Source organism: Polypterus senegalus, chromosome 13, assembly GCF_016835505.1.
Source record: "Polypterus senegalus isolate Bchr_013 chromosome 13, ASM1683550v1, whole genome shotgun sequence".
Taxonomy (NCBI): domain Eukaryota; kingdom Metazoa; phylum Chordata; class Cladistia; order Polypteriformes; family Polypteridae; genus Polypterus; species Polypterus senegalus.
In genome coordinates this window covers 136,169,366-136,188,068 of record NC_053166.1, presented here as the reverse complement: position 1 = coordinate 136,188,068, position 18,703 = coordinate 136,169,366, and the positions used below count along the sequence as shown (strand labels likewise).

The 18,703-nt window shown below is 34.8% G+C and overlaps 1 protein-coding gene across 3 annotated transcripts in view; it reads left to right on the top strand.

Moving 5' to 3' along the window:
* Positions 1-18,703, top strand: part of baiap3 (BAI1 associated protein 3) — a 142,611-nt gene that overhangs the window by 34,630 nt on the left and 89,278 nt on the right. For all 3 annotated transcript variants that reach the window (XM_039775309.1, XM_039775310.1, XM_039775311.1), the window contains exon 2: positions 8,936-9,091. In XM_039775309.1, the coding sequence (XP_039631243.1) occupies positions 8,943-9,091 (149 nt within the window). In that variant the 5' untranslated portion in view covers positions 8,936-8,942. The remainder of the gene's footprint in view (positions 1-8,935; positions 9,092-18,703) is intronic.

Genomic DNA, 18,703 nt, shown 5'->3' with positions numbered 1-18,703 from the left:
GCAAGTGTATAACCTCCCAGAGGTAAACATGACTACTAAGGAGGGATTTGGAAATTGTAAAGGGAGAAGTACTTCTCAGATTAAATAGGTTGAAATCAAACAAATCACCAGGACCAGATAATATTTACCCTCGAGTTCTTAAGGAGGCTTTCGAGTACATATATAAACCCTTGACACATATTTGTTACTGCACACTGGAGAGATTGAGAAGGACTGGAAAATGGCAAATATCATCCCATTATATAAAAAGGGTGACAGGGCAGATCCAAGCAACTATAGGCCAGTAAGCTTAAAATGCATCATATGAAAATTAATGGAAGGAATTATTAAGGATAAAATTGAGCAACACCTGTCGAGGACAGGAGTTATTAGGAATAATTAGCATGGGTTGAGAAGAGGGAGGTCATGTTTTACAAACATGCTGGAATTCTAGGATGAGGCAACAAAAGGATATGATCAAAGTGGGGCTTATGATATTATTTATCTGGACATTGATAAAGCATTTGATAAGATGCCACATGAGAGGTTGGGCATCAAGCTAAAAGAAATGGGAGTTCAGGGTGGCGTTTTTAGAGGGGTGCAGAATTGGCTCAGACTGGAAGCAGAGGGTGGGTGGTGCGAGGAACCTTATCAGAATTGGCTGATGTTAAGAGTGGTGTTCCACAGGGGTCAGTGCTAGGGCCACTGCTATTTTTAATATATATAAATGATTTAAATAGGAATATAAGTAACAAGTTGGTTAAATTTGCAAATGATACCAAGATAGGTGGATTAGCAGATAATTTGGAATCCATTTTATCATTACAGAAGGACTTGGATATCATGCAGGCTTGGGCAGATTTGTGGCAGATGAAATTTAATATCAGTAAATCTAAAGTATTACACATAGTAAGTAAAAATGTTAGGTTTGAATACACAATAGGCGGTCAGAAAATCGAGAGTACACCTTATGAAAAGGATTTAGGAGTCATAGTGGACTCTAAGCTAGCAACTTCCCAACAGTGTTCAGAAGCCATTAAGAAGGCAAACAGCATGTCAGGTTATATAGCACGATGTGTGGAGTATAAGTCCAAGGAGGTTATGCTCAAGCTTTATAATGCACTGGTGAGACCTCATCTGGAATACTGTTTGCAGTTTTGGTCTCCAGGCTACAAAAAGGACATAGCAGGACTAGAAAAGGTTCAGAGAAGAGCAACTAGGCTGATTCCAGGGCTACAGTGGTTGAATTATGAGCAAAGATTGAAAGAGCTGAGCCTTTACAGGTTAAGGAAAAGAAGATTAAGAGGTAACATGATTGAAGTGTTTAAAATTATGAAGGGAAATAGTGGAGTGGATAGAGACTGTTATTTTAAAATGAGTTCATCAAGAACACAGGGACACAGTTGGAAATTTGTTAAGGATAAATTTCACACAAACATTAGGAGGTTTTTTCTTTACACAAAGAACAATAGACACTTGGAATAAGCTACCAAGTAGTGTGGTAGACAGTAGGACTTTAGGGACTTTCAAGACTCGACTTAATGTTTTTTTAGAATAAATAAATGGACAGGACTGGCGAGCTTTGTTGGGCTGAATGGCCTGCTCTTATTTAGATTGTTCTAATGTAAAATAGAGAGCAACCAGGATCTGTCTATTAGGTTGCATCTGTTGACAAACTTGCTTTTATTCATTTTTAATATTTGTGACACATTTAGAAAAGATATATGTATACATTGACATTATATTTGGATCACTTGAAATTTAATTTAAGCAGTCAAATGGAGAAAAATAAGATAAGACAATGTGGACATAGCCTAAAAAGTTATGATCATGTTCAGACAAGAGCTTTTTTATTATATTCGATAACAGCATCCAGTAAAGTACTAAATTGGGGAAAAATGCTAAATATAGAAACATTAATTATTACTTTATAAGCAAAATGAAATGGAATATCAATACAGTGTATTCATACCCATTAATTTTTTTCTCATTTTGTTATGTCGCTAAAAACGTTTAAATTGATTAATCTCTCAACCAGCAACACTTATTACCCCAGAATGTCATAGGAAAAACAGGAAAATAAAGTGAAATGTCACACTGACACTCTTGTATTCTGGCTGGGGTTCTAATCCTTGTTTCTTGTCCTTTTTGTTATTTTTTAAATTATTTATTTAAGTTTATATTACTCTTGTTAATTATTTTCTTTATAACCAATGCATGTTATGTTGCTAGTGTTTTGTTAGTGACTCCACAAGAGGCTGGGCCATCTCCCCATCAATGCAAGGAAACCCACAGTTCCTTGCTGTTCATTCTGAATGCGCTCATAGTGTGGCTAGTTATTCTTGTGTTTTTATGATTTTTCTGAATTTTTGTATTTGTGCTCTGTTTTTGACTTTGTCTTTTGAATTCTGTATGAGGACTTTGATTGCTGTTGGATTGCCATACTACTTAGGCAACTTGTTTGCATTTTGTGCTCTATGGAGCTTTTTGTGCCCCAAGGTATTCTTGGAAAACAACCCAAGCCCAGCTAGTAACAAGGGCTTGCCTTCTTACTAGCCGGGTTTGACTGTTTCTCCACTAGTGGGCATTCATATTAAGAGCCTTTACTCAGACCTTAGCTGAAACACCCGTGATTCCAGCCTGGAGTCTTCTTGTGTATGACAAGCTTTGCACATCTGGATCTGGGTATTTTGTGCCATTCTTCTCTGCAGATCCTTTCAAGCTCTGTCAGGTTGGATGAACACAGTCAATGTACAGCTGGTTTTACATCTCTCCAGAGATGTTTGAGTGTGTTGAAGTCTGGGCTGTGCCTGGGCCACTCAAGAACATTAACACAGTTGTCACTAAGCCACTCCTGTGTGGTTTTGTGCCTAGGGTCATTGTCCTATTGGAAGGTAAACCTTAAGCCCATTCTCAGGTCCAGAGCACTCTGAAGCAGTTTTTCACTAGCGAAATCTTCAGCTTTTATCAGCCTTGACTAATTTCCCAGTTCCTGCAGCTGAAAAATGACCCCACAGCATTATGTTGCCTCCAACATTCTTCACTGTTGGGGTGGTATTGCATAAGTGATGAGGTGCTGGGTTTTCTCCAGACATGACAATCAGAATTGAAGCCAAAGACTTAAATCTTGGTTTCATCAGACCAGAGAATCTTTATTTCAGAGTCATTGTCAGCACATTTCTGTACATACTGAAACTAAACCATCCAAGGATTGTACCTGAGAACATAGTTTTTCCAGCCTATGTAACAGAATAGAGTAGTTGATGATATCAAAGGCTACACTTAAATCTAACAATGTCTATGCAATTTGGAAGACTTGCAGCTTTATTGCTTTCTACCTAAGCTTAAGTTTTTGGTTCTAATTTAAGTTTACTTTCATTAAACCAAGGTGAGTTTCTATGTTCTTCAATCACTTCTCTTTTAAAGGCAGCTTGTCTATCCAAAGCGCCTTTGAAACTCACATTATAATTAGATGTTATCTGATCTATCTACATAGTTTTCTATAATGATGCTTGAGCTTTTCAAAATATCTACAAATTTTGATGCAATCAAAATCTAGATGTTGCACTGTTCTTGTTTTTATTTGCAATTAGATTGGTAAGGGAAAAACATATCAGGCATAGTTACATAGTGATTAGGGATAACTTAATTTAATGAAGTAATATTTAAATTTTGAATCTCAACTCTGTAAGTAATAATTAAATCTAATCTGTGATTATGACAATGAGTTGGACCATTGACACACTACTCTGTTTAGCAGATGAGTAAAACATTTATGCAAAGTGTCATTCTCTACATTCATGTAGATATTAAAATACTCTGAACAATACATGATCATAATTAATAGCTAAATCAGTCATAAAAAATAAAAAGAACCCAATGGTTTGTAGACTACTATTACAGCTTGGTTTATTTAAAATGTAAAACAATTTGGTTCTCCCTCAATTAAAGGAATAGTGTTCAGATTTACAAAGCTGAGCTTCAGTAAGCAGACAAGAACAAAGTTCCAGAAGGGACATCGTTGTTCTTTCTGGTGGTGTTCCCCCTCTCTAAAAGCGGAATTAGACAATCTATCTATCTATCTATCTATCTATCTATCTATCTATCTATCTATCTATCTATCTATCTATCTATCTATCTATCTATCTATCTATCTAATTAAAAAAAACATAACTAAGACTTTTAATATTACAAACAGCTTAATCAGCAATTCTGAGAAGGGAATATAAGACTAAATACTGAATCTACAACTTGGATTTAATGCTATGATTGATGGAGTGTCCATTACAGTAGCAGACAGATCATTAAAACATTTTGGTGCCTTGTATCTAAAGACTGTACCATATGCTAGTTGTTGCTTCTATACCTAAAGTTTTTTGAAGAACTGCTACTGGTTGTTACAGTATACTTTCTGAAATTTATTCATGAATAAGTTCTCTTAAATGTAAAGGGTCAAAGTCATTTTCTGACTTATATGTTAGAAAGAGGATTTGATAAGGATGAACTAACAAGATATTTATACAGTAATAGAGTGGTGTGGTCAGTTGTGTGAAAATTTACACTTATATCTAACAGCATATTATTTATAACTTTTCCTCTTCTGCAGGATATTAAAATGTTGTTGACAACACAAGTTAAGGATATTTCTGTTTTATGACCAACATTAATGCTAAACTAAAACCTTACAAATAGTGTGTAGTGTTTAAAGCTTAAAATTGCTAGCCATTTTTTCCAAGCCATGCCTGAAATTGATATTTAATTATGTATTCAGTTTGACAATTGATTTTTTTCTATACAGATTTGATAGAGGGCAGTTTATGGCTTGAGAAACAATAAAAAATAAACATATAACATAAAGTAAGGTTGATGCAAGTACAGTAATTGAATTCATCATTAGTTTGGTTGAAATAAGTCCTAAAAGACAGTAGACTGTTTCATCACATAAATTTAAGGTCATTTTTTTTTCTTTTAATTTTGGATCAGATTTTTCAGTCTATGCTGTTTTAATAATTTTGGGAGGAATTTTACACAAAACCTTCAGGTTTAATTATTATCATATTTTCTGAATGATACAAAAGCTTATTTCTCTTTTCATCTATTGGAATAATGTTAAAAACAGGCCAGATTAAGAGCTTTCTTACATCTTTCAGTGTGTCTACCTGATACTATTTGCTTTCTACTTTAGTCTTGAGCATTTCAGTTTAGGAAATGTTTCAGCTATTGTTAAAACATGGAGAGTTCATTTTTGCATTACAGTATATTGTTCCCGAGAGTAATGTTATAGTTCTTCACAGTATCATTTTTTTTATTATAATCTAAGTGTCACAGTTGTAACCTTCACATTGGCTGGCAAGTCATGCAAATACTTAATATTTTTTTAACTTGCTGTTTTTTGCAATCAGGGATACATTATAACCCTTAAAAGCATAGGTATTTCCTTTAGGGAAATTACGAAGAAAGACAAGGTCTCAGTAAGTATGGTATAGATTCCTACACAATTTAAACAAACTTGGAAACTGGAGGATACTCCGACAGGAACAGGTGAGACATACCCAAAGTCACAACAGAATCAGAGGACACGTTTCTGAGAGTCAACTGCTTTTATGATGGGCACCTCACAGGACAACTGCTTCAGGCACAGCTTAATAGTGGTTGAAGATAGGAAGCCTTACTTTCAACTGTGAAGAGAAGTCTTTGATCTTTGGATTTGACAGGTCATGAGGCAGTAAGGAAACCATTGTTAAAATGGTCAAAGGTTTTAGAACGAGTCTGTTTTTCCAGTTTTTATTGAAATTTACATAGTTTAATGTCTAAGTCTAATCTTAAATTAAAGCATAGAATGTGAGGGTGGTGATGTGCTGCATGTTTATTAGCACAGGCAAATAGCAATTTCACTGGACTCTTTATATGTGACAATATTGTCTATTTAAAACTATAAACTGCTTCTGAATATACTGATTTGAGTGCCCATGGCCCTGCAACCTTTTCTAGAAAGGAGCAGTAGGAAAGACAGTCAAGCAGGATTGCTGAGGTCTTTACCTGTTTGCCTTTCTTAGGCAGTGTGTGTTGTATATGGCCTGAACAGAAGGCAGCTTTATACTAGTAATATTCTGTGCTGCCTTCACCACCCTTTGTAGTGCTTGCAATCTTAAGCCAAGCAAACACTACCAGGATGTAATGCAGCTAGTAACAATGGACTTTATTATGTACCTGTAGACGTTTGTAAGAACAGATAGAGATATGCAAGTTTTCCTCAAACATCTAATGGAGTAGTGGTGCTGGTGAGCACAAAGGTAAAATGTGTTATGCCCATTTCAATTCATCACTAGCCACTCCAAGAAAATTCAAGCTGCTCACTCTTTCAACAGTATCTCATTCAATATAGATGTCAATGTGGTCTTCCCCTCTGACCTTTGAAGTCTAAGACAAGTTTCCTGGCCTTTCTGACATTAAGGATGAGATTATTGACAACACTGAGTCAGAAGGTAAACGTTATCCTTTTGATCAGGCCTGTGATGGTGGTGTCATGAGCAAACTTAATGATGAAGTTGGATTTGTGTCTAGTCACACTGTCAAAGGTGAACAAGGACTATAGAAGGCAGCTAAGCACACTACTCTGTGTCGAGGGTCAGCATTGACGATGTGATACACCAATCTGCACATGCTGAGGTGTGCTGGCTAGGAAGTCCAAGATCTAGTTGCAGAGTGTAGCACTAAGTCCTAAATTGAAAGGTTTGGTGGTCAGCTTTTTTGCTGGTTGCAACAATGTTAAATGCTGACCTGTAATTTATAAACAAGACTCCGACATAAAAGTTTTATTATTATTAATATTATTATTGTTATTATTATTTTTGCTACATATATAAGGGTATAAATTTCATGTGTGAAGAGAAAGGATGATTCATTTCATTGCATCAAGAAATGTGAAGGATTTGTTTGGTTCAGGGGAGTTTTTAACAAAGAGTTTTTACAAAATGATATGATGATCATGGACAACCTGATTTATCTTAACAAGTGCATGTGAAAAATGTATTCTCTGAAGTTTTCTCTGTAGTAACGAGTTGGCATCTCATTCACTCCCATTGCCATTCAAATATGTGTAGTATGTGTTTTCAGTAGGTGAGTCACATTTTATTTGTTATACTATTAAAAATTTATTTGCCTTCAAAATTCCAATGAATGATAGATTAAGCTCATTCATTTTCAGCAGTAAAGTATGTTGTTTTAGGAGTCCTGCTAAATGCAGTCTCTGTAATTTTACACATACACTTTAATTTAACACATTACATGTTACCACTGGAGAGATTCTACTTTTACTTCTAAAAATTATGAGCTCAGCCATATGAATGTCTGGCCAAATGTGGAAGCTATTAAACCCTAACTAAAGAAATTTTATTTTGGAATGAACATACAGAGCATCTCATTTTGTTACTTTTCTAAACATAAGTGTGTGTGTTTGTGTGCCAGGGTTGTGCCCTGTCTAATTCTGGATCCTGTGTCATACACAGTATAGATGCATTGGCTCCTAACTCTTACACTAAACAAGAACAGAGTGGCACAGGTGAGAGATAGTCTAGAACTACATTTCTAAAAAAAATGTTGAATGTTTAGAATCACATATAAAGCAGTAATAACAGTGTGAAATTCATGTTTTCAAGGATTGGACATGCTGCACACAGCACTTCGCCTTATTCCTCTTATGACCTCAAAAGAGAGAAGATTTGTAAACTGTAAAATCCAAGCAGTATTGGTTGGTGGCATAAATGGAGACCACACTGTGAATATTTACCATTTCCCCATCTTTTACTGCATATCCCCTGTTGTGTAAAGCTTTTTCCTCTCTTCTCATTTTTGAACGGACCATTAAATTTTTTCTCCTTCCTGTCTCCACAGAAACCATATTTTTTTTAATCAATTAACAGCTGGGCTTAATTGTGTAATTATTTTATTCTGCATTTAAATGGCCCTAGCACATTGGAAGCCATATATATTGATAGATCTGCTTAAAGGCAAAGAAATACAATGTTAAAATGTGTGGTCATATTTTGAAATGTCACAGCACCCTGGTATGAGCCTTTCTAATACAGCTGAAGGTAAATATAAATAAATAAAAGAACAGACAGAACCAAATACGAGACTCTGATTTTCTATTGATGAAATGAAGGTCACTGGTAACTCTTTTAGAGCATTCAGAAAGGCAAACAAGCTTTCCATAATATCTCCATTCAGACTGTTTCAATATGTTTTTTTCTCTTTTGTGTCGAAACAGAATTTTTATAGTTTCCATATAATGCAAACAACAAGGGACAGTCAGTGTGCCCATTAAATAAGTGCTCTATTGTAATTTGAAGAGTTTGCTTCCTTGAATAATTTTTTTATTCTGTCCCATTCTATACATTCAGACAATATAAAATGTTTCTGTCTTGTGTTTATAAAGATAACTAAGGTAAACTTGAATAGAAGAAAATAACGTAAAGGCTGTTTTCACTCTGATAGAATATAAAAGAAGGTCAGAAGAAAACCTATTCGCTGTATAGCCTAGATATGATGTGGGATTCAGAGATTTGTGGATGAACTGGAAAATGTTGAAAATAAAGGGACAAAGAACTAGAGAAGTCAGGCATCAGGTTGAAGTTAGGGCCAGAAAATATTCAACCCTGCCGAAGTCATCTTTAAAGAACAATTCTAGGAATGTGGAAATTGGTTGGTTTCTTCAGCAGTTGTGTCTCCAAACTGAGAACTTTCAAATGTGTTCTTACATGCAGTGGTTTTTGATTATGATACCTTGTTTGATATCTTTACTGCTGCAACAAATCAACACCTTATTCAAGACCAAAGGATGATTTGCCTATTTGAGATATGCGTCTCTACTCTGAATAGGTCATGTATATTTTCAGGAAGAAACTGCTGGCGAAGTTCCAATCACTATGCTTATTTTCTGTCCTTCCCACCCCAGGTGACAAATGAGCATGTCGACCCTGCTGGAGCTGAAGAGCAGTGTACTACGGCAGGTTCAGAGCCGACAGTCCTTTCGAAGGAGAGCAGACACAGTTGCCAGCCCTGGCAGCTTTGGCAATCCTGAGACTTCTAACCGAGAAAGTTCAGCAACCAGGTAAAAACATGCAATTTTCTGTCAGTGTGTTTTTCATCGTATTCCCAGAAGTTATATTTCACTTGATATTATGTAAGGTGTCATTTGTGTGATAAAGAATGTGTATTAAAAGATACTGTTTCAGGTATAGACTTGAAACATATATACTTACAACTTATAAACTTGTAGAATGAGAATTAATTCATATGCAGGGTGCATTTTCTAAATGGAAGATGTCACCATACAACAAAATGGTTAATAAATTGTTTTTTTTGGGTGCTCCCCTTCTTGAAGTGTTGTGTGATCTGGTATTCAAGTACAAGACGAAAAGTTTGCCGGTGCCTTTCACATAAAACTTATGTAGTCATATGTGATACATATTTGCAGTGAAGGTAGCAAGCTGCTTTAATTTCAAGCCACTATTCGAGACCTGTAGTTCTTTCTTAAATTTTAAACTTATAATGTGGCTCGGGTAACTAAGAGTGACCTGTTGTGATGGTTTTCCCTAAACAAATTTACAGTTGATAATAAAATGGTCTTAAGCAGGAAATCACAGGTGTCTAGAAGAATAACTATATTAATAAAGACAAGTAAGTTTCAAAATCCGGAGAGACAAGGGTATAAAACATTTATCCTAAACATATATTTTAAGCCCTACAGTTTAAAGCCCATAATCTTATAGAAACAGAAACTCGTCCTTGTGATTTCCACATTTTTTCCATTTGTTTTCTTTTTCGTCCTTCATTCCCCTTTTTAGATTTTTTTAAAATTCCTGACTACTGTATAGCAAATTCACATTTCAATATGTTTGGTCACCTTAAAAATGGGCCCCTTAGATGTACATTTTGTGTGTTTTTTTTCAGCAAGTAAGAAATGCTGGCTAAATCCTCCACATCCCCGCCTCCACACATTAAACACCTAACAATACTGGACTAGAAACTTACAAGCAAATTTGACTAGAGGCTGTTCAGTATGAGATCACGTGAAGTGTTAATGTATTGTATATATTCATTGATTCATTCCACACTGAGTGGAGGAGTTTATTAAATCATCTCTGGAAGATGACAGAAGTAAAAAAGAAAAAGTAAATTACAATCACAGGCAGCTTGGTATGAACGTTGTGTTGGGAATTAAGTCCTCAATTTTTGCTTCAGCTTCCTTGGGACAGCAGATGAGGTTTTGCATCACATTGCATTTGCTGATAAAGAATGGCAGGTGCACCCAGAGACAAAGGAAAATGCACACAGCTACAAAAAAAGAAAACATTTCATTGGAAAAAAGTGAATGTTATCAAGAAAAAAAGAAACATATAAAGGTAAAAAATAAATGAACCACTGTAAAGAAATTCATTCTTCGGCTCAGCAGCATACCTAGGATTGAAGGCAGGATGACTCCACAGCATTGATAGCAGTGACATGTAAACACCTACTTGTACAGTAAGATAGCAGCACTCAACCTCAGGCCCATCTGTAGCTGGGTCTCTACTGTGTACCCTGTGCAGCACATCACACATTTAGCTCTTCTGATCACTACTGGTACCCATCACTTTGTTCCATGTCACTGCATGCTGTTTATATGCCTGTCTGTGGGCCACTGTTTACATTCAATCCAAATGCAGATTTGTACACGAATTCTTCCCTTAAAAAGGTAAAGACAAACAGAAAAAAAATGAATGATGTAAAATCAAAGAAATTACTTACAGAACATGAAATATTATCACAGGATCAAAGAATTACATTTCTTGCTTTCCACCTCCAACATAAGAAGCCAATTCAATGCAACCTAATCTTCCCTCATCTCTCTAACTACTTATGAGGAAACAAAGTTATGTCAATACAGGTGTTTCAAGCTTCACAAATTATTCTGCCTCATTGCTCAACAAGAAAAAAACAAAGTGAAAGAAAGTGCTTATGCCTTAAACAAATAAAATCATTCTGTTTCTAAAGCACACTGTTTCTAAAATTAAGAGTTGTGAAAAATTATATAAGAATGGTTTATCAAAAATAACCTTTAGTCCACATATACTTGTACGAACAAAGTCAATTTTAATTAAGGAATGCAACTGGGAACAAGTTAGGCTGATTCTCACTATCTTCAAGCACATGACATGGATGCAGATGGACTTTATATTAACAAATAAATCTTTATCTCTTATCTTTTTTAACATATGTCTGTTTGATATAACATATTTCTACTGATGAAGAATAAAAGTATAATTAAAAAATACATGTACAGTACTATACAAATTATTAATGCGCATTTTGGTAACGTAAAAATTCTTCTATTTAACAGAATTACACTCTAAAGATAGTAAAAAATGATAGAAAGAAAGAAAGACAAAAAGAAAAATTACTCAGGATAAAAGAAACAGGAGTTTTCATAAATGCTTCCCATAACAAGAAGAGTGTGTGCATATCAGGAAAGCTTACTTCTACTGGTTTACCAATATTCCTTTTTTGCTTAAGCTGATTTTTCTATTATTGGGTTGCAACATGTCAAAGTCTATCCCTGGAACAATGCAGGATCCAAACCTGGATGTCATGTTAAATCATTATAGGGCACAGTCATACACAAACCTACTCACTCACAATAAGTTAGTTTAAAGGCATGAATCAACAGATATGTATATGTGTTTGCTCATTATTTCAACAGTACTCTGACTTTTAACATCACAAACTTTATGATAACATGGAAAAGCCACACAGATAATGACTGAGCAGGGAGTCAAACCTAGGCCCATGGAGTTGTGGGGATGGAGATCTACTTTTCCCACATATGTAAAATGTAGACATGAAAACTCTTAGTAATAATGCAGGTATTGTTGAGTAGAGGAAATACTAGAATTGCTTGCAGGAAGTAATGCTCATAAAAATTTTTTTCTGATGATCAGATAAAATTAAAATAATATTATAGTATTTACAACAATAGAAACAAAATGCTAGGAATCGGAAAAGAAAACACTAAGATGTGTTTTAATTGTGAGTACTGTATAGTATATTTGAAATGACAACAAATATAATATTGTACATAATAATGCAGGTATTGTTGGGTAGAGGAATACTAGAATGGCTTGCAGGAAGTAATGCTCATGACTCTTTTTTCTGATGATCAGATAAAATCCATCCATCCATCCATTTTCTAACCCGCTGAATCCGAACACAGGGTAAAATGAAAATAATATTAATAATATTATAGTATTTACAACAATACAAACAAAATGCTAGGAATCGGAAAAGAAAACACGAAGATGTGTTTTAATTGTGAGTATAGTATATTTGAAATGGCAACAAACATAATATTTTACCACTGAATACATGTTGTTTTGTTTAACTGGATATGAAGGATAGTAGCTATCTCAGAAAAGTATAGGAATACTTAAATATCACTGATAGTGAAAAGGATCTATAAAATGCCTGCCAAGAGGCAAAGGAAAAGGCTGAACATCTACTTTACTAAAATTCAGTGAGGAAACTGAGGTTCTTTTGTCATATTCATCACACATCACTTAAGGTTTTTCAAACTAAATAAAGAAAGAGGTAGCTCTCTTCACTATTTGTAAGTTTCAGTTTTCTGTTATGTATTGGCAATGTGCAGTACTTTGCATATATCTTATGCACATATAAAAAATCTGTAAAGTGAGGATACTTTAAAAATATTGAAAAGTTTTTCAATATAAAAGACAAATCTCTATTGAACAGCAAATCCAATCAATATTTAATGTGACTATCATTTGCCCTTAAAATTATATTGTTTTTCTTAGGTATACTGTTGAGCAGTTTTATAAAAAATGCTAGTAGTTTGATTCAGGCATCTTGAAGAATTTGCTACAGTTCTTCTGCAAAGTTTGGCTGTCTTGCTTGCTTCTTTTTCTCTAGGTAATCTCAAATAGCCTTCATGTTTTTGAAATCAGGGCATTGTGGAGACCATACCTACTGTTCCAGCGATCCTTGTTCTTCTTTTTTCTGAAGATACTTCTTTATGCTGCAGGATGAAGTTGGGCCTGATCAGACACCACCTAGATGGTATTGCAGAATGGATGAGAATGTGCTTATGCTTCTCAGCAGAGAGGATTCCATTAATTCTGATCACATTACCAATTCCATTTGCAGAAATGTAGCCACAGACTTGCAGGGAACATTTGTCATGCTTCACTATTGGTTGCAGACACTTATCCACAAAGGCCTTCAGTGGACAAACTGCCTTCACTCAGAAATTAAAAATTTTGACTTGTCAGATTAGAAGATTTGCTTCCATTGTTTATAACTCCAGTTTTTGTGTTTCTGTGTGTGGGCAAGTCTCTTGGCTTTGTTTCCACTTTGAAGTAATGGCTTTTTTCTTCGATGAAGACCACTTCTGACAAGACTTCTTTGCACTGTAGCACATCGTACTTGGGTTCCACTGCTTTACGTAAAGTGTTAGACATCTTTTTGTTTTAAGGGACATCAATTTGATGTATATTTTGTGTACTGCACTCTATTTCTGTGTCTGGTGACTACATTTCTGCTCCTCAACCTTTCATATTTCTTTGCCCTTCCTCAGAAGAGATCAGGGGTGGTGAACTCCAGGCCTGGAGTGCCACAGTGGCTACAGGTTTTCATTCTAACCCTTTTCCTAATCAGTGACCAGTTTTCACTGCTAATTAACTTTTTCCCCATCACTTTAATAGCCCTGTTAGAAGAGTTCAGCCCTCTGAATTGATTCCTTTCTTCATTAAATGACAGCCAAGCAGAAATTAGATGTGAAACGAGCTAACAGATGACCAGCTAAACTGGAGCTTCAAACTCCAACCAATTTCACTCCAATCACTTTCTTCATGAGAAGCCAATTCTTGCTGTTAATTAAACCCATTATTTAATTCCATGGCTTGTAGCTGCTCTCATTCTGCCACAGCACACATTTTTAAAACTGTTGTTTTTCTGTTCTTTCTAAGAGCACTGTCAAAATGTTTTGGTGACCTGAGAGATCAACCTTACCAAGACCATCACCTCTCTTTAATTTCAGATATTTTGTAATTGGCACAAGGGCGCTGGTCATGTTGCTGCTTGTTTTGTGTCTCATTATTGTTTGGCTGCTAATTAAAGAAAAAGAAACAACTATGGGGCCTGAGTCAAGTTAATTAAAAAAAGTTATCAGCAGCAAAAACTTATCACTAATTAAGAAGATGGTAAGAATGAAAGCCTGCAGCCACTGCGGCACTCTAGGTCTAGAGTTCGCCATCCCTGGCTTAGACGATAATCTTGAAACTCCTGTATGCCATGGAATGTCTGCTTGGAAAGACACCTGCTGATACAGGATAACTACCTTATGTCTTGTAATTTATTCTTAATATTCTGGTCAATACTTTTTCACTGCAAAAGTGCATGCAGTCAGAAAAGAAGAAAAGATAGTGCTCATCTTTAATGTGTTTGTGTTTCTTTTTTTAAACTGAGTTTTAATAAGAATTAATTACAAGTACAGTGGTGTATATGCATAGCAGTGAGTGAAGACACATAAGAAAACCTGTTTTTTAGCATAACAAAATTGTTAAAATTGTTAAAATGAAAAAATGAAAATGGTCATCTTTTGAAATATAATCAAGCAAGTCTCACACAATAGCCTGTCACTTTTACTGATGTGTTCTCTCCCTTAATGGTCCTTTACAGAACCACCATAAGCATTAAGTAGCACTTGACAGTACTATAGACCATATATTCAGGTTCACACTTGTTACATCCAGGTCAAAAACATTGGTGCTTATTCATGTTCTCTCCTCTGTAAATATTCACTTTTATTTGAACACCCTTTGTACTTACAAGTTAATGTTGAATCGTCACATAATTCTCCCCGATTCTCACAGTTGTCAACTGAGGCAAGCTGCACTGTTTGTTTTTATTTGAACAAATGCTACACCACACACAGTATCTGGTTACACTGCATACAGGTTCAGTAAATACATCTGTTGTACAAAGAATGAAATAAATATTTACGTCAATTGTTTTTTCACACAGACTGAATTCAATCAAGAGTTTTAGGGACTTTATAAATACCAGCTAGACTGATATTTTAAGTCTCAAAAAGAGGAAATGCTTGAAAAAAGAGGATGTCTTATAACCCTATCTATCTATACATCTTTTGAAAATGATAGGATTGAATATATTGTAAAAACAATAAACAGTCATAAACATATTTACTCACACCTGTATGATGTTTTTCCTCTTGTAAATTCTGTTGTTTTAAGAATCCACTTAGGCTATATACCAAATTTTTCAGGAACTGGCAAAAAATTTTTGCAGGAGTAGAAGAGAGTTTGTGGATAATATTATTTTGGGAGTGAGGGTCAATAAATAATATCATGCAGAGCTGTCGACTTCTGGTTGCTTTGTACTGTAGCTGACTGTAGCTGAAATACAAAGCAATGTGGAGGCACTGAAGTGGTAAAAATGCTAAAACCAGTTTGGTAAGAAAAATATTATTAATGATAGGCTCGGTTGAATTGATAATGAGAAGACATCTGAATGAAAGAGTTAACATTAAACAAAGGTGGCTAATGTGGAGAAAGGCAGTCCATTGGAGTTAACATTTGAATAATGCAATGAGTTAAAGCCTAGCAAAATGGGAGAAATGGTTGGTTACTGTTTTTTAATAATAATGACTATAGTAGACCTGAGGGCAAAAGGAACTGAGCCAAGCTGAAGAAACCCATAAATATCATCAGGTTAGTAGTGTCAGGCAGGGGGAGAGTAGTGGGAGGCATAAAGCTAGAGAGTAGGTGGTAGAAGAAGAAAGCAAAAGGACCTCATAAGCATCAGAAAAAAAAATCTCACAGGAAAAGATAGACTCTGATAAGTGAACGCAAGAAAGGTAGTAAAAAATATGGAAAAGTCAAATATGAATTTACATTTGACCAGAAAGTAGGTAATAAAAATAGTGAATTATTTATGTTCTCAGTATGGTTTAAGGTTTGCATGCGCAATCAGTGTTTATGCTTAAAACACCTTTACTGTCTTCTAATGTAATCACTATTTCAAACATGCACTTTAAAGAGAATAAAACAGACAGAAAAAAAAGTGCATAAATTTTTACACTCCTCAAACAGTCCCTGCAAGAGGAAACCAATATACTGGCATAGAAAACTATCTAATAAAGTAGGACAAGTTTTTGCTTCTAGAATTGATAAGTAATTTCAAATAAAATATATGAAAAATAATAATGCAACTAATTCTGTACAGGATAAGCAGATGCCTACATTTGCAAATTTAATTTCAACATTTCTTTATTTATTTGTGTTCAGTAGTTTCTTTTTCACTTTTCTAGAATCCTAGAAACAAGGATGTTTCTAAGACATGAAGGTCTGTATTATAAAATGCTCACTTGGATGGTCTAAAAATCACACATGCAATTCATGCTAATAAGCTGGAAAACTCTTCACATTGGAATTCTCTTTTGCCCTCTGAAGATCTTTTTGTTGTGTTCTGCCTATTTCATTTATCTATATAGAACAGTAGTATCAACCTCTGTTTTAGAGTTATATGTCATGCTTTTACAGTCACCAAAAGCTTACAAGGCATATAAGTGGTCAGCATGCTTATCCAGTTTTTCATTACATTCACTTATGCATTTTTTATACTGGATGGAGATAAGGAATTTTGAGGAAAATGTGCAGCACTGTCAAGCACATATATTGAGCACAAACCTTTTTTGTGCTAAACTGGAATGCTACAAACAGAATAAGAAATAAGTGTTTTGTTGAAAACAAAAATACTGTTTAAGTAGCCTTATCTAAAAGACTCAAGCAGAAATTGAATTGTACATTACAGAAGGTCACATTAGCAAAAAAAATCTATTTTTATTATATAGGATAATTTTGTACTGTTTGGCATATGGATCATCAAAAATAAACAAGACAAAGATCAATGCGCACAGTATGATGAATGTCGAGTACAGGAAGCCAGAGAGTTGAATTGACCTGCTTAATGAATCCTGTGGACTTTGTGATTACCAGGATATGGCTAACAACAAGAACACAGCTGGGGTTTAGTCTACATAATGTAGCTCCTGCTCCAGAAACAGTTGAAGGACTGCAACCATTAATAGACCTATAAATCTGCCTATATTGCATGCTTATTCTAATTTTTAATTAGGTTTTGCCATGTTTTAAAAAAGTTTTGAACTGATCCCCTGATTTCATTTTTTCCAGTTTCAAATAACATCAGTTACCCACTGAGTTATAAATGGTGGGTTGGGATTTTTCAGTTAAGCAAGATACATCTATGTGCTACTAGCAGTAGGCTATTACAATCAATTTGTCTTTATCCACTTTAAGCCCATCTGGGATACATTTAAATATACAGTAGCTGTTAATAGGTTAGAAATGATTATGATACCAAGGCTGTCTGATAAATATTTAAAGAGTTTTATCCAAAATGATATTAACTTGGTGCACTCCCAAAACATGTAGCCTAGTGAAGTTAGAGCTGGATGGCAAGACTTGCAAGCTGGGTTTTTCTCTGGGTACATTGTGAGCAATATTAAATGAGATATGTGTGATTGATGAAAGATTTTAAATTGAATTATTGAGTACTTGGTGCACAGAGAGCTAGAGTGAATTCTGTGTATGGCTGATTTCCACCACATTTCTGAGATGTAACTGAAAAGTCCCTTTCCTAGGATCATCGAAGGGAAGATTCTTTGAGATGTTTTTATATGTATATTATTGTGATGCTGCCTGAGATTTCAAGACTCATCAGTATTGCCTCTGAGATAGAAATAGAGGATAGGTATGAAAAATTGAATAGATTTCTTTTAACAAAATGACTAATTTGAAAACAGTGGAACAATTGTGTTGCTGGTATGTTACATTTCAAACATAGTTGTTCATAAAATGCAAATACACGATCTATACACAGTTGTTTTGGTGTCTTAATCAGGAGCTTTTTCCAGAGATTAAATACTGAGTATGTTTGAGAAGGTTAAAAAAGGTGATTATCATGTAAAGGAGCAACAGATAAAAACTTCTCTACTTTGAAGTGTGTCCTGCATTGGTACCATATTCTAAGTGATTGGTTGACGACTAAATTATTCACATATTGACAAAAGTTAATATTTATAGGGGCACAAAGCTGTGTATATAATAAAGTACAACAAGTTTTAATATCCATTGCTGGCCAAGTTGGTGTAAATTCATCAATTTGTGCCGATTCCCAGGTCTTCATAGTGTGTATTTTGATGCCCAGTAATAAAAGTGAAAGTTAGTGTCATGCTACATACAATTTTGGTCTTTGTAGAATAATTTTTTGAATGCATGGATGTCTTGAATTCCAAATAAATGAGATTATGCAGTAGTTAAGTCTTGTTTCTTAAAGAACGGCTTGTTAATGTATATAGGGATGCTCTGAAATAGAAATAGCAGCTTAGGAAGGGTGTTCCTCTTGACAGTATTGTTGCTTTCCACCAAAATGAGATAGAGGGGTAGACCATCCATTAACATCTTGTTTGACTTTTTCCATGCTGTTACCAAACTTGTATTGAAAAAGATCTTTATATTTACTTGTGATGTTTATAATTTTCATTTGCTTAAATTGAATAGATTCCACTGTTTCAGTCTTTCTCAGAACTTATACCTCGAGTCCTAAGACCAGCCTAGTTGCTTGTCTT